The 21,131-nt window shown below is 39.1% G+C and overlaps 1 protein-coding gene across 1 annotated transcript in view; it reads left to right on the top strand.

The window, feature by feature from the left end:
* The window catches only part of EFCAB10 (EF-hand calcium binding domain 10), an 85,432-nt gene that overhangs the window by 50,867 nt on the left and 13,434 nt on the right, over nt 1-21,131 (top strand). Inside the window, exon 3 of the mRNA XM_086936589.1 lies at nt 15,799-15,886. Coding sequence (XP_086792715.1) covers nt 15,799-15,886 — 88 coding nt within the window. The remainder of the gene's footprint in view (nt 1-15,798; nt 15,887-21,131) is intronic.

Genomic DNA, 21,131 nt, shown 5'->3' with positions numbered 1-21,131 from the left:
ATACATTAAACATATTTTTGTGTGAATGTATACATATATTTGTTTATTCCTTTATTTAAGTGACTCTACAACTATATTCCATTTGTAAATTAATAATATTAATAAATAATAAATATTATTTATTATTATTATTAATAAAATGTATATAAGTAAATTGTAAATAAATACAATGAGAAATATGAATGTGAATAAATAGTTGTACCTTGCATATATGTGATTTTATTAAAAATTGTATTATTTACAAACATTGTAAATTAATTTTAATAATTAATATACTATATTAATTATTATTATTAATAATTTAAAACATGTATGTAAATTGTTGAAAATGACTAATGAAACATTATATCCAACTTACTAAATGATGTACTATTTAATATACCATTAGGAATAATGGTGTTTCCTCAAATATATATATACATGTAATAATTATTATTTGTATAACTTATTTTGATTATGAACATTGTATTTAATATGTACCAATGTATTTCAAATTGTATTTGCATTTAAAATTATAAACATAAATATAGAATTGCTTATTAGTTTATATTTATGTCTATAGATAACATATATATTTAATAATATTAATATCTTATATATTAACATTATTAAATAAATTAATAATATGCTTATAAAAGTATTAATTTAAATATGTTTTAAATGTTACTATTTTTTGGCCAAATATAAAGAAGAACTCTTTATCATTGAGTGTTAAAATATTTTCTAAAATATGCTTTTTGAGAAATGTACAACATTTATGACTTGGAGGATGGACCTTAAAGTCCTCTTAGATATGGAATATGTAGGTATCTTGAGGACTGAGATGCAAGCATTTTTTGAGGTTAATGAGGGTTCGGCTAAAGCGGAAGTCGTTTGGGACACCTGTAAGGCTTTTTTGAAAGGGAGGTTGGGAGCACAGGGCGCCAAGAAAAGAAGATTATATCGGAGGAAAGTTTTGGATTTGGAGATGGAAATCCGCACATGGGAGGAGGCAGGTTTAGGTTCGGGGGGGGGGACACTGGGTGAGGAGGAGGTAAAGAACAAGCTGTTTGAGTTAAAACTAGAACTAACAACTATATTGTCACAAAGAGTTAAGGAAAAATGGGAGGCAAGTCAGCTAGCGTATTTCTCTTATGGTGAAGGGTGCAGCAAATTGCTAGCTTGGAAAGCCAAAAAGGACTTGCTTCGGAATCAAATTAAGGGGGTTAAGACTTCAGTCACGGGGTCTCTGATAACTGAGAGTAAAGGGATAGCAGAAGCCTTCCACACCTTTTTTGAGGATATATATAGGGAGGATTTACACCCGAGGCTAGAAGAGATAGAGGGATGGCTGCTGGAGGTGGAGCCCCTCGCTGAAGATCTGAAGGTGGTGCTAAATAACGACATAACGGTAGAAGAGGTGGTCAAGGTTATTAAGGAGAGTAAAAGGGGGAAGGCATCAGGACCAGACGGCCTCCCTTCTGAAGTCTATAAGACCTTAGTAGAAGAATTGGCTCCGGTATTGTGTAACTTATTTAATCACATCTTTATGGGTGGAGCAGCTATACCATGCACATGGAATGAGGCCATTATTACTTTGCTACTTAAACCTGGCAAATCCCCTAGATCATTAGATTCGTATAGACCTATATCACTGCTTAATTGTGATTATAAGTTTTTTACAAAGATTCTCGCAGATAGGTTAAGTCTAGTGATTCCTAAGTTGATAGACCAAGATCAAAAAGGCTTCATTAGGGGTCGTTATTTAAAAGAACTAACTTTTGCTCTTATTGGCAGTATAGATATGGCAGTCACAAACGATCTTCCCTTGGCGGTAATCGCTTTAGATGCCGCCAAGGCTTTTGATCGAGTTAATTTTGTTTTCTTAAAAACTCTTTTACAACATCTTAATTTGGGAAAGAGGTTTACTGACTCTATCTTTTCTCTCTATGATTTCCCGACATCCAGGGTTTTGGTTAATGGATTATTAACTCCACCCGTGCAAATTATGCGCGGTACGAGACAAGGGTGTCCTTTGTCACCATTATTGTTCAACTTATATATAGAACCACTGGCTTGCAGAATAAGGAGCTCAAACAGGATTCTACCTTTTGGGGTGGCAAATTGGTAAAAAAAATAGGCCTCTATGCAGATTACATTGTTATTTTCTCTGCAAATTTGCATGGCTCTTTGGATGCACTGATAGATATTACTAAGGATTTTGGAACTGTCTCTGGTTACAAGATCAACCAAGAAAAAACTGAGATCATGACTTGGAACTTACCCACAGAGGGGTTAGACATTAAGGCGGATATGAGATACCTGGGGGTAAGGGTTACTCAAAACATTGCGGATTTGGCAAAAACAAATTTCTTTAGAGTCAAACAAGAAGTTTCAGCCATGCTTAAAGGATGGAGGAATCTACCTTTGTCGTTATATGGCAGAACAAATTTAGTGAAGATGATGATCCTGCCAAAGGTAACTTTTTTGTTTGAGGTTATTCCGCTTGGATTTCGAAAGGAGTGGTTAGCCAAGCTTCAGAGTGAGATAGCTTCTTTTATTTGGGCATCAAAGGGGTCACGACTTTCGTGGAAAAAAATAAGAAGGAGGCTTTGTTAAGGAGGATTGGCTGCCCCGGACTTGCAAATTTATGCATGGGCTTTTGGGTTGAAAAATTGTAGGATGCTATTGGGTACCCGCTTTCAGTCACCAATAGGGGATTTATTTGGTGTGATGTTAAAGAATGGTGGCTATACAGATTTTGTTTTTTTGTATAAGTTCTTAGATCCTAAGTTTTTTAAAAAGATTAGGTTGAAAGTTCTATATGATTTGGCGGAGATGTGGTATAAGATTAGGAAATTCCTAAAGATACCTTATTTGAGTTGTATGGCTCCAATATGGGACTCTCCAGGTTCTCCGTCTTGGACAAAGGACTTATTGGCAATTTCATTGAAGAGAGAGGGTTCAGTTCGGAGATGGAATGACTTGTTTCAGGAGGGCAATTTGTTGGCATGGAGTGAATGCCAACAAAGGTGGGGGCAAGTCCTCTCAAGGTATAAATACCTACAGATTCAGAGCTGGGCGAAGGGCACCGACATTCGAATTGGGATACAGAATGACTTTGAGGCAAAACTGGCGATGGAGGGGTCTTTTAAGAAGGAGGTGGCCTTATGGTATCGGTCAATGTTGGAGATGGAAGATGGCCCCTTCTCACTTCCGGAGGTCCTGTGGAAGCAAAGCTTGCCAAAGATTGCAACAGAAAACCAATGGCAAGTATCTATGGCTATACTATACAGAGTGGTTAAACCCGCGAATTTAAGAAGAAACCTTCTGTTCACAATCCACAGGGCCTACTGGACTCCGCGCAGATTGGCGAAACTTAAATCAAGTGGAGTGGTGGAGTGCGCAAAATGTAAGACCCCCAACGCCGATGACCTCCATATGTTTGTCTTTTGCTCAGAAATAAGAAGCTTCTGGCAAGATGTGAGTAACTGTCTATCTCAAGCTCTGAACCTACAAATAGAGGTAAGCCCCGAACTTATAATTACTGGGAGGAATGACCTAGAGGAAGATAGAATCAATGACAATGTGAAATTGATTTTTTATGCTATACTACTGGCACGCAGAGAACTTTGTAAGTTGTGGGTCTCTCCCCTCTCTCCAAATGTTTTGGACTGGATAAAGTCAATGAGATATACAGCTAAATTAGATATGTTGAATCACACCAGCAAAAAAAAACTAGCATTTTGGGTACCGTTTCTTCTACATTTTGGGTGATTGGCATATGGGGAAATTTTGAATTGTTTATCGAACAAAGCAACATCAATCCCATGATTAAGCCCCACGCCTATCTCGCTAGTATTTGGGTTGACACTCAGGCTCCAGGAACGAGGATTAAATGGGCACACCGGACGGGTCAAATGGCTATAAGGGCTTGGATAATATGCTGGCCGGACTCGGTAGAGGTGAGCCTGATGTCTCTTCCTCGATATACTAGCGTATGAGATACAAAAAACCCAGCAGGTGGAACAGTTAGTGAACTGGGTGGCGATTTGGCAAATGAGGATTAAAAAAAAAAAAAAAACATTTATGAATATAAATAAATGTAATTTAATATATAATATGTAACTACATAATTGTGTAAAATGAAACAAATATTGTATACTGTACTGTGCATATTATAAATACAAATTGACAATAAAAATGTTCAAAACGTCCATGTCTACTTATTTTTTATAAATGCATAAAGTATTAATAAATAAATGTATATATTATGTAAAAAAAATTAAATTTCAAACTGCATGTACCATTACATATATCATGAAAACAAATAAATTAGTTATATTTTTTTAGAATATTCTTTATGAGATACATATTTAACATATATATAACACACTATTGCCACTTCATTAAAATTACATAAAAAATGATACAATTATGTAAACTTACCCAATACAATATAGTAGTCAAAAAACATTCCAATAAATATCATTGACAATGCTGGACACTAACCCATTGTAATGTATTATTCCAACTCCAGTCAAACAAATATCAGGGGAGGTGCTGGACACTGACCCATTATAATTTACTATTCCAACTCCAGTCAAACAAACATCAGGGAAGGTGCTGGACACTGATCCATTATAATTTACTATTCCAACTCCAGTCTATAAAATATCAGGCAAGGTGCTGGACACTGACCCATTATAATTTACAATTCCAACTCCAGTCTAACAAATATGAAGGAAGGTGCTGGACACTGACCCATTATAATGTACTATTCCAACTCAGGTCAGACAAAAAATTCGAGAAGGTGCTGGACACTGACCCATTATAGTTTACTATTCCAACTCCAGTCAAACAAACATCAGGGAAGGTGCTGGACACTGACCCATTATAATTTACTATTCCAACTCCAGTCTAACAAATATGAAGGAAGGTGCTGGACACTGACCCATTATAATGTACTATTCCAACTCAGGTCAGACAAAAAATTTGAGAAGGTGCTGGACACTGACCCATTATAGTTTACTATTCCAACTCCAGTCAAACAAATATCAGGGAAGGTGCTGGACACTGACCCATTATAATTTACTATTCCAACTCCAGTCTATAAAATATCAGGGAAGGTGCTGGACACCTACCCATTATAATTTACTATTCAAACTCCAGTCTATAAAATATCAGGGAAGGTGCTGGACACTGACCCATTATAATTTACTATTCCAACTCCAGTCAGACAAATATCAGAGAAGGTGCTGGACACTGACCCATTATAATTTACTATTCCAACTCCAGTCTATAAAATATCAGGGAATGTGCTGGACAATGACCCATTATAATTTACTATTCCAACTCCAGTCTATAAAATATCAGGGAATGTGCTGGACAATGACCCATTATAATTTACTATTCCAACTCCAGTCAGACAAATATCAGAGAAGGTGCTGGACACTGACCCATTATAATTTACTATTCCAACTCCAGTCTATAAAATATCAGGGAATGTGCTGGACAATGACCCATTATAATTTACTATTCCAACTCCAGTCTATAAAATATCAGGGAATGTGCTGGACAATGACCCATTATAATTTACTATTCCAACTCCAGTCAAACAAATATCAGGGAAGGTGCTGAACCCTGACCCATTATAATTTACTATTCCAACTCCAGTCAGACAAATATCTGGGAAGGTGCTGGACACTGACCCATTATAATTTACTATTCCAACTCCAATCTATAAAATATCAGGCAAGGTGCTGGACACTGACCCATTATAATATACTATTCCAACTCCAGTCTAACAAATATGAAGGAAGGTGCTGGACACTGACCCATTATAATTTACTATTCCAACTCCAGTCTAACAAATATGAAGGAAGGTGCTGGACACTGATCCATTATAATTTACTATTCCAACTCCAGTCAGACTAATATCAGGGAAGGTGCTGGACACTGACCCATTATAATTTACAATTCCAACTCCAATCTATAAAATATCAGGGAAGGTGCTGGACTCTGACCCATGATAATTAACTATTCAAACTTCAGTCAGACAAATATCAGGGAAGGTGCTGGACACTGACCCATGATAATTTACTATTCCAACTCCAGTCAAACAAATATCAGGGAAGGTGCTGGACACTGACCCATCTTAAATATGTATTATTTTAAAAAATGTACATTTTTATAATATGATAATCCTATATTTCGTTTTATTCAAATTTTAGTATTTTAAATTTATTTTATTTTAATTTTTTCAATATTATATAAAATTTTCTATAATTTTAAATATTGTTTTTAACTTTTTATTTTTATATGTAATTCATAATATTCTTTCATATTTTTAAATTTCTGTGTTTATTTCATTATTTTTCAAATTTAAATTGTAAAATTTTTTAAATTTTTTTAAAATTTTAAAAATGAATATTTTAATTATTTTTATTTTTTATCCTAATTATTTTTAAATTACTCCCCACCCTTATCCCCTAATTACCCAACATCCCACTCCTAAATATTGTAATTTTAATAAAAAAAATTATAAACAATTTTAAAACATTTTATTACAATTTTTATTTTTATTTGTTCAATTTTTTTTCTATTTTATATTTCATCCCATTTTGTGAAATTTTTCATAATAATTTTTAAATTACTCCCCACCCTTATCCCCTAATAACCCAACATCCCGCTCCTAAACATTACATATAATTTTTTGTTTTATAAAATGTATTTATATTAATTTTATTTTATTTTTTTCTTAATATTATATTATTTAAAATCAAATAAATATTTTCTGATTTTTTTAAAAATGTATCTTATTTTTTTTTAAATTACTCCCCACCCTTATCCCCTAGTAACTCACATCCCGCTCTTAAAAATTAACTTTCTATTATATTTTTTTCATATTATATTTTTAAATATTTGATTAAATTATTTTAAAATTTCATTTTTTTTAAATTATTCTAACTAATTATTTATTATATTTTTATTATTATTTGCATACTATTTTTTAAATTACTCCCCACCCTTATCCCCTAATAACCGAATATCCCGTCCATAAAAGATATATTTTTCTAATAAATTACACATTTCTAACATTACTAATATTTACTAAATATAACAATTTCTACATTTTATAAACATATTATTTTTTTTAAAGGTTTTTATTACATTATTAACAATCGATATTTATATTCTCGATATTTTTACCAACACTAAAAAATAGATATTATGACTACTCAATATTTTTGATTCGATATTTTTGTTCTCAATATTTTTTTACTGTTAATATCAACGATATTTTGGTCCTCGATATTCTTTATTTCGATATTTCCCTATACTCGATATTTTTGACTCGATATTTTATCCTATCGATATTATGGAATCGATATTATGACCAGTTACCAGAAAATGTATAGGGAGCTAGATGCAATCAAATCACAGTCACCCGTGGGGAGTGAAATACTTATTGAAGCTTTATAGATGACTTAATTCCAATGTTCTGCATGACATTTGGAACCCTCATTCGTTACACTGAGAATATTATAATGCAGACACATGGCTCGAATTTCACACCTATAATTTTACATAGGTCATATGATCAGACGTACTTTATGGGAAGATTTTAATTAATGTAGCATTTTAACAGCTGATATCATCCTTACGGTCATGTATCTATATTCCAAGTTTTAAAACTCTAGCTTTTTGACTAGAAAACGATAGCGCTAGCTATGTTCCATTCTTATTATGATGGTGGCAGAATAAGACCTGAGGTCCCTGGCCACATGTTGACCTGAGTTGCGCTTCTCAGGTTTGCGTTTGCCTCCATGGTGAACCCACCGCATCCAGGGAGCAAACCTTTCTTTTTCTGTGAGTGAAAAAATGATGTGTTGTGAGTCCTGAGTGAGGGCGACGAGGCTAGATGGTGGTTGCATCAGTGACCGTGTGGAGCAGGCTGTGGACGCTCCTCGGCGCTAACCCCCCCCCCTGCCCAACCTCCCGGCGACTGATGAAGTAAGAGTCGGCTCAAGAACTTCTGGGCATGCTGTGGCTTTGGCATTACCTGTATTTGGACGGATCCCCGTGGTTTCTGCGAGCCGATTTTTACCGCGGCTCTCATGGATATCGGTGGAGCTCCGGAGCGCTTGGTTTCCGGTGGCGGCGGCGAGAGGCAGAGGCAGCGGTTGTTGCTCAATCAGAGGGTCTGCCGGAAATACAAGACCGGAGCGCGCAGACGGCAATGGCGCCCAAGAATGCCAGCAAGGGTCCTAAGACTCGGGCGGCAGCTTCAACTAGGTCGACCCCCCTGCACATGTTTCAGTCTCTGCTGGCAACTGACGAGGCGGCGCTGCTGGTTAACAGCAGGAAAATACTAATTCTCCTACTGGGGTCACACGGACTGGAGATGGCGCCGCAGTGAAACTAAAAATTCCAGGGATCTTTCAAAAGATGCAAGGGAAAGGTAAGAGCCTTGATACTGTTTCACCGGGTGCTTCAGTAATTTCTCCATCTGGCAACAAAGTAGCAACACCATCCGCACTAACAAATGCCACATCTGAGCCCAGAATGAAACAAAAGTCACTATCTTCTTCAATGCAGCAAGGGGCAACAGTGCTAACAGTGAATGGAGATACGGTGTATGTGCCAGACTTAGGATGTAGCAATGAAGGTGCCGGATCTGACATTCATCAGAATATAATACCCCCTGGTAGTAATAACAATATCAATGTGAATATGGAGAAGGAATCAGGGGATTTATTAGAGGCGCCTGAAATAGTGGCTCTTCCTTAGCGAACATCGGGAGTTGCAGCTAATCTTCAGGAGGTTCCATCCCCATCCTCATCTTTGGTTCATGGGAACCCCGTAGATGTACAACAAGAAATTGGAGCTAGGATGGAGAATTTAGATAGAGATTTGAAAGACTTAGACTCTGGTGACTCAGGTGGAAAGTTCTACTCGATGTCAGATCCATCAAATTCCTCGGACAATGAGAGTGTTGGAGGAGAGTGGGCAGATGATAGAAGCAACACTAGCTTTGCCCTGCAGGATGACGATGAAACAAGCTTGGATCCCCCTGCTGATAAAGGAACTGTGCGGACAGCAAGGGATGTCTCCAAATAGGCTTCTAAGGAAATACCCGATAAAGCTGGGTCACTGGTGTGGGACTATTCATTTTCACCACAGCTTGGGGAGATGAATGCAGGTCTGGGCTGCGGCATTGGAGCAACAGGAGATACCAACAGTACTGGAGCTTTGGCAGATAAGGAGATCACCTTGTCTACTATTTATCAAGCCATAATGACTCATCTGGAGGAAACTAAAGCAGAGGGTCTTCACACACAGGGTGCAGTCCATAAGCTTCAAAATATTGTGCGCCATGTCGTTAAGACTTGTACAGAGATGTTTCCAAGGATTGGGGAAGCGGAAGCAAGAATATCTATAATCGAGGATGAGATAGTGCAGCAGAAAACGGATGTAACTTCTCTACATTCTGTGAGAGATGATATTAATTGGAAACTCGTTGATTTAGAGAACCGTTCTAGAAGGAAAACAATACGTGTACTAGGAGTTCCAGAAGGAAAAGAAGGCAAAGATATACAACTATTTGTTATTGACTTATTCTAAGAGGCCTTCCCCGAATGGAGTCAATGGAAGTGGGAAGTGGAATGCAGAGTGCATAGATTTTCCTTTAATTTTCAGGGTGGTACAAGGGGGTCTCATGGAAAGCCAAGGGCCATACTGATTTGTCTGAATAACTTTCTACTAAGGTAGTCCTGGTATGATCTAGCAAGGCCAGACTGGAAGAGAGCTGGGAAGGGCTGCAAATTCTTAGTTCGTCCTGATGTTTGCCAGGCTACAGTACAACAGAGATGGCATCTGCGTCAGCTGATTTCCTTTCTCCTTAATCCGTCTAAACTTAAAATTATTCGCAGAGACAAAATGTTTTTTTTGTTTCTGAGATTGCTGCGAAGGAATTTTTAAGCACAATATAGTGGGAACATTGCTTAGTAGTCAGTCTTTTGTTTTTTTCTTTTTGGGGTGGGGGAAGGGGAGTGTACACAAAACTCTCTCTCCATCACAAAAGGACTATTCAGTCCTTATGCCTCTTTTGGGTGGGGGGTTGGGAGGGGGGTGGGAGCTCTTGGGGAGGTGGGGGGTAGGGGCAAGGCACAGTGCTGTATGGGTTGGGTTGGTGTTTGGTATCAAGGCTATGGTGAATAAACCTTTTGGAACCATGCTTTTTCTACAGTTTGAACATAGCTTAGGGTTTGGGCAAAGCAAGCAAGGAAAGTCCAATGTAGCTCAGTGTAATGATGGGTAAACATTCTGTGTGCTCATGGAACATTTGCGGCCTGAATGATAAAAAGAAAAAGGGGATTATGGCCCAAATTTTAACTGCAATGCAGGTGGATCTGCTCTGTATACAAGAGACACACATTGCATGGAATAAACGGAAGTGGTTGAATGACCTGGAATTATTGGGCTGTACTCTGCAGAGTTTGACCACTAGAGGGGTAGTGATCATGAAAAGATTTGGTTTGGGTGCTTGCAAATGGGTTAAAGAAGATGTGTTGGGACGTTGGGTTATTATTAAATTATGGATCAAGGGCTTCCCAATGACGATTTGCTCAATTTATGGTCCAGATCCAGATATGCTGCATTTTTTGTGTCTTGAATTGGCGGCATGGCCATCTCCGTTGATCATTTGTGGAGGGTGGTTTTGATATACTTTCCTTCTACACCCCCTCCCGCCAGCTACGCTCTTCCAACCAAGCCCTTGCTGCTGTACCTCGCATCAACAAAACCACCATGGGAGGAAGATCCTTCTCCTACCTGGCGGCTAAAACCTGGAACTCACTTCCCATTCACCTTCGCCTCACTCGGAACCACCTAGCATTCAGAAAGCAACTTAAAACCTGGATATTCGACAAGTAATTCCCCACCCTTCTTCAAGCGCCTTGAGACCCTCTGGGTATGTAGCGCGCTATATAAATTAATTGACTTGACTTGACTTGACTATAACGAGTGATCGTTTATATAATGGTAAGAAGACTAAAGTTTTCAAAACTACCAGAGTGCTAGTCAAAGAATTTGGGCTGGGGGATCTATGGTGTGCTAATGGTAAGGGAGCCTTGGGGTACACCTTTTATTCTGCACCTCATAGAAAACATCTACGTCTTGACTATTTCTTTATAACATCTGAGAAAATAAGAAATGCTAGGTTTGATATTAAACCTAAGATTATATCAGACCATAATCCTATTGTGTTAGAACTGGATATTAGTAGCAGACTGTTACCAAGAGCTTGGACTTTTGAACGAAAACTTTTGTTGGATTCAGTATATTGTGAACAAATGTGTAGATGGATTTCTGAATTTTTTTAACTAATCGGGGTTCCGCTTCAGATTCTATTGTCTGGGATGCATTTGAGGCGGGAGTCCGAGGGGAAACATTAAGTTACTCTATTAATAAACAGCGAAAGGTGCGTGGTGAGGTTCAGGATGGGATGAATAAATTAAGGCTATTAGAAATTGAACTTATGGGGGCAGTAATCAGAGCTCAAAACATGGACAAAGTTTAAGTGATATCGCTGTCCAAAAAATTAAGATTTATCAGAATTTTGCTGTGAAATTAGCTACTAACATCGCCACATATAGGTCTGAAATGTATTAAGTCGGTGAGAACTCTGGTCGGATCCTAGCGAAAAGACTACATCACAAAGAGATAGCCAATAGGATCAATAAGATTCAGGATCATCTTGGGCAGGTTCAGGATACTTCAAAGGAAGTGCTTAATGTGTTTGGTAAATTCTATCATCAGCTGTACGCAGCAGATGATTTAATTGGAGTAGAAGAGAAATTGGAGGAGTTTTGTTTGGATATGGAAATTCAAAGATCAACACATGACCAAATGGAAGAATTAGACGCAGACATCACTTGGGAGGAAGTGGAAGCGGCAATAACATCACTAGCAGCCGGCAAGGCCGTCGGTCCTGATGGTATCCCCCTTGAATTTTATAGGACTTTTCGCCAAGTTTTAAAACTAGAATTTATGACCTTATTTTTGGCCGTGCAAACAGGAACCGCACCAGAGTCCTGGCACAAAACTACCATTATTGTTTTTCTGAAAAAGGATAAGCCTGATTTACTGCCTTTGTCATATAGACCAATCTCACTAATCAACTCTGACAGTAAAAGTTACTCTAAAATTATTGCTAGGCTCTTAGCTGCAGTTATTTCTGCACTGGTCTCTAATTTCCAACATGGGTTTATCCGTGGAAGAGATACTTCCGATCATGTGAGGCGATTGATTTCTTTCTTGGACTGGACTCAAGCACCCAAGACCACTTTGGGGGTAATCCTGTTGGATGCCGAAAAGGCATTCAACAGGGTTTCCTGGCCATACATGTGGAAGGTTTTAAGACTGAAGGGATTTGGCCCTAAGTACCGGCAGGCAGTCAGGACATTATATATCTGTCCGGAAGAAAGTATACGAATTTCTGGTCAAGAGTCAGGTTTGTTTAAGATAGGTCGAGGGACAGGACAAGGGTGCCCTTGTTCTCCTTTATTATTTGCCTTATATATTGATTTTTTTATTTTTATACATTGAATCAGCTTGCAGACATAAAACCAGTTCAATTGCGGCATATGGAGTATGGCGCATTAGCATATGCTGATGATATTGTTGTTGTTACAAGAGATATCGTTACTGCACTTCCTGCGATCAATATATTAGCAACTCAGTTTGGGTGTTTTTCTGTATGTAAATTAAATATATCTAAAACCCAAGTCCTCTATTCAGGTGATGACCATCCGGTAAATGTGGCCACCGTTCCAGAAGTCTCATATTTGGGAATTAAAATCTCAATGCCTGTAGAGAATATTCCAGAGCTAAATATGAATCCAGTATTGACAAAGGTGAACTCAACATTGGAGCGGCTGGATCACTTGCATCTATCTCTTTATGGTAGATCTAATGTATTAAAAATGATGGTATTGCCAAAGTTTTTATATATGTTTAGAACAATTCCCCTAGAGTTCCCCGTATCATGTTTTAAGAGATTAGAGAGGATGTGCTCTAGATTTCTATGGGGTATAGTCGACAGAGAAGGGCCTACAAGAAAATTGTGCTACCAAAAGTTTGTGGTGGCTGGGGAATTCCACACTTTATGCTGTATTATTGGGCAGCCATGCAGCAATGTATTAGTCCCTTGGTAGTCGGTGACAGTGCTGAAATTTTGCCATGTCATAGACCATCAATATATGAATTTGGGCTGGGGGACAAGACTAATGAATACCTAGTTAAAATAATAGAACCAAGTTATTTTAAGAAAACCAAATTCAAAATTCTTGAGGCCGCCTATTCTGTTTGGAAGCAAGTTAAGCGTCAGTTAAGTGTCTCTAAGCTGAATGCTTATACGCCATTTAAAGCTCCCGGGCTTCTTCGATAATAATTTTCCGGGATCAGGTGACTAACAGATGGGGATCAAAAGGAATTCATTGCCTAGGGGATTTATGTGATGATGGTCAACTAGTGTTGTTTGCAGACTTGCAAGCGAAATATGGTTTAGGCAAACACAAGTTCTTTAAATATCTCCAAATCCATAGTTTTTTTAAATAGGCAAGGATCCGGATTTGCACAACAGTTTGCCAAGATCCCGCTTATCGGAAAAATGAACAAAAAAAAATCTATTGGTCAATTTTTATGCACAACTAGTTGAGATATTTCCTGATGATCTAGATGTCTGTCAAGGAAAATGGGAAAGAAAATTGGGGATCGAGGATGTTAATATTAGGGAATCCTTGGGGCTTGCTAATCAGGTTCTGATGACAAGGAGGATGCCCACTCAACACTATTTGGCCCTGTATAATTTGTACTATACCCCAAGTAAGATCTCTAAATGGGGGACATCTGTTGGTGCTAAATGTAATAGATGTGGCCTTTATGCAGCGGATTCAAATCACATGTTCTTTTTATGTCCTAAGTTAGGGGATTTTTTTAGGGAAATTGAGTTGTTCTTGGGTACAATAATGGGATCCTCTGTGAGTATAACTGGAGAATTGCTTTTAATAGTGGATGGGTCGGACATTATTGCACAGACTAGATCAAGAACCATTATATCTTTCCTGTTTATCTGTATGGCGGTGTTACGGGCTTGCATTACTAAGGACTGGATCAGTTCTGATCCACCAACCTTCTTGAGCTGGCGCTCAAGGCTGTTAGCCATGCATAATTTAGAATTATCAATTTACAAAACAAATGGGAGGAGGAAGAGAGCAATGGGAGTCAAGATTTTGTCTGCCATAACCGATTGGATTTAGGTGTAAATTGGTCTAGTTTTGCTCTGGGCAAGTTATTGAATGTAATTGGTCATTATTTCTCTTTTTTGTCGTGCAGTGCTTTACCTTTCTTTACCCATCTACCTATCATTTCAGTACTGTTTTTGTTATATGAGTTGTGTTATAATTATGTAGATTGTCCAATGCTGTTGTTGTTTTTTTTTCTTTTTCTACAGTTTTGTACCATAACCTTGTTGCCTTATGTATGTGAATCCTTGCATATAAAGGGGAAAAACCAATATATATATATTTTTTTTTAAACAGAAAATGATGTGGAAGCCTTCCTTGAATCCTCCATATCACTGGGTCTCAGACACCCATTGATGGAGTTCGTGTGATTCTTGCATTGATGCATCTTGGCATGTTTACTTTTTTGTTCGCTAATTAACATATGAAAGTCTGGACTGTTTGGCTTTCTTGGTTATTGCAGAGAATATTAAATCTAGTGTTGTGCTAGGTTTGTGGATCATGATATTAATGGGAAACTGTTTTCCCAAATGGACATTTATTTAGCGCAGAGTTACGTAATCAAACTGCTCTATGAAACATTATGTTATATACAAGCAGCTGAAACCCATGTCTACCTTGTTGCAAACAATTATAAAAATAGAATGGGGTATGGGATTCGAATCTGTGCCTTGAACCAAAGTTAGCCTGAAGAATGGCCGCTCAGCAATGACCAGACCAGATCATGTGTCCCCATTCCCTGTGTCTGAGCTGTGCCTGAAATGCTGAGAGTGAATTATGTAATAATATTTTGGTTTATGGTCTGGAGTGGAAGCTAGGTGAGGGAGGATGTAACTGTGACAGGACCTACCTGCTGCTGATTTAACATAAGAGCCTAACATGAAATAAAAAAAACCTACCTCCTACTGAAATGGCTCCAGACTCATGTAGGACGACCCTGCCCTCCGACTTCAATACTGGATTTATTTACTTATAGCAATCAGTTAGAAATGTTGGTGTGTTTTCAGGTGTCAATTTAGCTAATCATCCCCAACCTAATCCTAGTCTGACGCTGTAAACCTAAACTGGGACTCTAAACCAGGTTCTCGCTCTGTAGTTGACCAAGCAAAAAATATAGTAAAAATAAGTAAAGCAGTTCTTACTGGAAAGTGTGAGGACAGTAACATTTTTGGGACCATAACTTTAAAAATTAAAATATACCTCATGATTTGTTGTTGTTTTTGTGGAGTTCATCTCTGAGTGAGTGGTCATAAATGCCAGTATTTTAACCCCTTCCATGCTGATGACGAACACCAGCCGTCATGCACTACGGTGCTCGTGTGCTGATGACGGCTGGGGTTCGTCACGGCCCGCCCCTGTTCGTGTTGTTTACAGCACACCAGGGGAATCGCGGCCGCATGGAAGGGGTCAATGTGATTTCAATAATAATTGAGTCTTACTCATATGACTTCTCAAATATTCAGGTGAGGCATTCACATAAAGGTGTTGTTTTCTTATTTACATTCTGCAGCTCTTACGACTATGGGAGTCAACACTACTGGATTGTCATTTGAAGATACTGAGGAAAGTATCAACCGGGAAACATTTAAGCAAGATCTGTAAGTTATCTTAGATTAATAAACATCTACTATAATGCAGGGGTTACAACATTAGTAAAATTCCAAAAGTGGTGTTCTCAGTGGTTTGATATATTTTCTTTTTTAAACCTACCTAGCTTGAATATGACAAATAAGACAGATACATTGGGGCTTAGGGGTGTATTTAAATTGAATTAAGTACAGCAACTCATAACGTGGAGATCGCCTGCTTTTTGTACTGGAACACATTATTTTTACAATGGTATTTGCCTAATGATAAAAAGAAAAAATGGGAAATGCTATCACCTGACTTTTTTAGGAATTGGCAGAAATGTTCTAAATATTTCTGCTAAAAAATTAATTAGTTCATGTTTTTATCTTTTTGCAAAATTAATGAAAGTATTTCCCCCAAAAAATGATTAGTTCTATTCTTATGTGGTAAAAGTAAGGCGTACATATGCACAATTGTTATGCACATCATTGTTTGTCCAATGTGCATATGACTCATTAACAGTGGTCCATGTGTAAAAGAAATGGTGTGTGCTCCTAAGACTCTGGGTCGAAAGATGAGTTTAACAACTTTGTATGTACTGCATGCATACATGGGACAAAATGACTTCTACTATGCCAGCGTCAAGGAAACACAAAGTAAATTCCCATGGCACTAACCTTGTCAGTGTACTTCTCCCATCCAGTCATCTTTCTGAGATTCACAAACTTTGGAAATCTCTTTCACACTGTTGGGTACATCCCAGTGACATACAAAAAAACATTTAAAACATAGAGCCATGCAGCCTAAAAAGAGCTAGTGTATTCTTTTTCAGTCAGCATGTGGAGATCTCCTAGTAGAGCTTCTGGTTCATTTAGTTTTCTTCCAAAAAATATTTATATTATTTTATTTGCTGAGGATTTATGACTTGTTTTCTCCCTTTCGTTTAGTATTTGTTTTTACAGTGGAAGATTTGTATTTAACACTCTCTTGTCCTACTGGTTTTCTCATTCTCACCTTGTGTTTCCAGAGAGCATGTTTACTTGATATTACATCTCATCTACTCCTTCCATTAAATAAGAATATATTTTGGAAGAGAAAGATGAAAGGGCAGGCAGTGGTCCCTGGGACCACTCCCTGCCCTTAAAAAATAATATTGCCTGCATGTGCAAAGGGGAAGGGGTCCCCTGGGGACCCCTTCCCATTTGCGAATGCATTACCATCTACTTGAAGTAGGTGGTAATTTGCAAGTGTTTTGCGACTGCAATTGCGGTTGCAAAACATTGGTACATAGCTTTCCGGTCGCTGTTAGGAAGGGAACACCCCTTCCTAATAGTGAGTCGCAAAAAAGTATTTTGCGAGTCGCAATTTATTTGCAAGTTGCAAACTACTGTTTGTACATGGGCCCATGCTTTTTAGCGTGCGCAAACGGATCTAAGACCCTTTTGTGCACGCTAAAAAGCATCGTGCATCTGCCCTTGGTCATTGTTAAAGGGTGCTAGTGAGAGAAACCATGGTGGAGGTGCTCATTGGGGGAGGCGCCAACAAACATTGTCGGACAGGACACCACCAGCCCTAAAGCCTGCCCAAAGTCTCCATACCCACTCTCTCTCAGATGGATTGAATTTGTTATATAGCGCCACGCATACTATTGTAGGGTGTCAGAGCACTTAGCATCACACACACATTACACAGAGACAATCAATCATACGTGTGTAAATCAGTGTACAGGAAATGTTACATAAGCCAAAGGACAAAACGTGTAGGAGTCACATGCAGGGCCGGACTGGCCGTAGCGGGCACCGGGCAATCCCCCGGTGCGCCGCACGGGTGTGGCCGGTTTTGGGTCCCTGGGGGCCATTTTTGTTACAGGGCCGTTTTTGCAGCATAGCAAAATCGGCCCTGTAACAAAATAGGCAGAAAAACGGCCCTGGCAAAGTGCTCGGAGGCAACCCCCGCGAGGGGGGAAGGTGGGGGGCCCGAGCACTTTGCCAGGACCGGTTTTGGTTCCCAGTCCGGCCCTGGTCACATGGCATTCATACTGGTAGGCAGTATTGTTTAAGGGTGCTTGGTGTGGAGAAGCACAAACTCAGAGTCGAAAAAGAAACAGCATAGTTGAGAGTTTTCTTTAATAATAAGAATCGATTTCCAGCCAAATTAACCCTTTTTGAAACATTAATCAATGTTCTAATGTATACTTTGCAGTGTGTATGCAGTTCTATGATGAAAGTTAATAGCTCACTGTTGTATATTAGGACTTTAAGTTATAAATCGCAAGTAACAAAAGGATGTCTCTTTCAGTAACCTGCTGATCTGTTCACATTATGTACACTCTGTACTTGGTACACGTTCTTTGCAGCAGGCATATTAATCCTCTGTACTAACTTCAAATAAGTCAAAACATCAACTATAGAAAACACTGATCTCTCTCCAGGAAGATAATTAATCACAGGAGTTATCTTGAAATTTTTGTGAGGCCTGGTAATTGCCGGGGGAAAGGAATGTTGCGGCAGGTGCTTCAAAAACATAATAAACTTGCAAACACGGTGCCCCCAGGAAGCCAGCACCCGGTGCGGTTGCACCGGTCGCACTGCCCTAGAGCCAGCCCTGGCGACTACTGGGGTCCTGGGGGTCTCAGATCATACGAGCCAGGCTAGCATTGGTCCTGTCTTATCTCCTTCAGCGTGTTGTTGAGCCACATATTCCCTACACTCTACCTTACCCAATCTGTCTAATTATACCCTGTGTTCTACCCCAGCCTAAGGCAATACTTGTGTAACTTGATCATTTCCGAGCGAGTTCATCTCCAACATTCTAATGGTCTTCAAATGACGTCAGCTCTGCATGCAGAACATGTTTACATTGTATGCTGTCTTAATACATAAGCCCTGCAACACCACCTTAAACATGTCCCGTTCTATGGCCATGAAAGAGACTGTCCCTGAATTCTTTGCAAAGTAATGATCTACATGTTCCCTAGCAGTACATCTGAAGAGTGGGTCACATAGCGCCCCTTTCTGGAGTCTCCAAGTCGGTTTGGCTGGGGAAGGTCTGCCCCAGCTGAATGTGGGTGGTATAGGGGTTTTGGTCAGACTGGGCGCGCTCCAAATATTCAGTATCAATGACCCTCACAGCAGCTTCAAGATGCTAGTAAAACGGATGTATCCGAGTGTGTAGAGCATGCAGTTCCAAGTAAAAGGATATATTTCCTGCCTCTTAGATGCATCGCACTCCAGGTATCAGTCCCCATGAGGTCTCTTGCACATTGTGTTAAGTGGCCGGAGGTGTCGGTGAGAAGGTGCCCGAACCTGAAGGCATAGAGCGATCCATGTTGAAGCCTTGGGCGCAATTAAAGTTGATTCCCCAGACACAAGTGTTGTCAAGTAAAGATGGGGTTGGAATAGTCAAGAATAGGACCAACATTTCGGCTCGGGACATATGCTGCCATTAAGGATATTGGTTTGCCATCCAACAGCATCCTACTACTACAAATCTACCCTCTGAGTGCACCTTAGTGTGTTTATGCACAATTGGAGTCCCAGGTGTCAACCAGATGAGAGCTCCCTGGCATAGCTCAAGTACGTGGTTCTGACCACTACGCCACTCCATTTCTTACGTAGCTTGACCAGCTCCTGGGCTGTCATGTGCATCTCCTACAGGAGTGCAAACTGCACATGGCAACAGCACAAGTAAGGGCATACCCTGTACCCTTTTCATGGGTGAAGCCAAACCCTGCACTTTCCAAGTAAGAATGTTGTACCTGAGTTGGAGCTCTTTGTCAAGTCCAGCCTCCTACCAATAACATAACCCTACCCTTCACAAAAGTATAGTATTGTTGCAAGGAAACTCAACTCTGTAACCGTCAAGCTCCCAACTCCCAGGTCAGGCTTTTTGGAGCAGCCCTGCCACAATACCTGCACTGTGAACATGTGCCAACTATGTGCTCCTGTCAATTCAATTCAATAATCTTTATTTCGTTGCAATTGCATCATAAAAGATATACAAAAACACAGTATATGTAATAATGCATATAAAAAGAAAATACATAATACACATAATTATACATGGCCACAATGTCATCAGCAAATTTACATGATATATAATTCAGAAAGTGCTAGTGCATGACCAAAATGTTGTCCCTAACCTTCTTAGTTAAATCACGAGAGTGAGCTTTAAAACAATCATCAATAAATATAGTTAAAAAGATGTTTAAAATATTTACAAGGTTAAAAAAACATTAAATTGATATATAACAGCCAGACACTTAAAATGCCAGTGATGATTTTTGCCTAGTGAATTTTACTGCCAAAAGGAATCTACTGATACCAAACACTATTACTTGACTAGTGTCCGTAAGTAATATTCTTCCTGCTTCCTTATATGAAGTTGTTCCAATATTACGGCACAATGGCACTATCCATTTTTTTCTAGTTTCTACATAACTTGGACAGAAAAACAAGATATGAAAAATGTCTTCTCTTGCATTGTTTGTACATAAAGTGCATTTGTCATTACTGGTTGTCCCCCATTTAGACTCGGTTTCCCGAGTTCTTAGTATACCGTACCTATACTTTATATACAAGGTTTTCGCTAAAGGTGGTTGAATCTCATCAAGAAACATTTCAAACTTGGCTACATTTTTCACCAATAAAAATCTTTCGGTTAGGGGGCCATGTGCTCCAACATATACAGCATCATGGCTCACTAGAGCCCAAAAAGAGAGTTATATACAGAGGGACTATAAACCGAGAGGAAATGAGGACAGGCTCACGTAACGGGCTCCCCCAGTTCTAAGGACACCAGCGCCCCCGCCCCCACCATGTGGCGGCGCATCGCGCAATATTCAGTCACACATTACAGTTCAAAAGGATATAATCAGAGTCCGTTCAGATAACTATGGACACAGTCATTGGGATGAGAGCAGGACTCGGTCTCAGTTCCAGTTTGATATCAGTAAGGAAGGTCCTCGTTCGCATGATCACTGCGCAGATCTGATTCCGCCATTGTCACCTCATTTGTGGATTTGCTTTTTGAGTCCAGCTCCTCCACAGCTATTGCCCTCTTCCTGGCAGCCTGTTCTCAAAGATTCATAGTGGCACGTTGCCTGTTCCTGTGCACCTGCAGTGCCAGCCATCCCCTTTTGGTCCGGAATATCTGTTTCAACTTTGAACTCCAGCCAGGCTAAAGCCTCTGCTGGCATCACAAAGTTTAGCCAGGAGCATTAAGGAGTAGCACAGGCCCTTTTGGCGCAGCTTTTTTAATTTCCAGGAATGATTC

The sequence above is a fragment of the Lissotriton vulgaris genome, chromosome 1_1 (genome assembly GCF_964263255.1).
Source record: "Lissotriton vulgaris chromosome 1_1, aLisVul1.2, whole genome shotgun sequence".
In the NCBI taxonomy this organism is placed as follows: domain Eukaryota; kingdom Metazoa; phylum Chordata; class Amphibia; order Caudata; family Salamandridae; genus Lissotriton; species Lissotriton vulgaris.
This window is presented reverse-complemented; position numbering and strand designations above follow the sequence as displayed.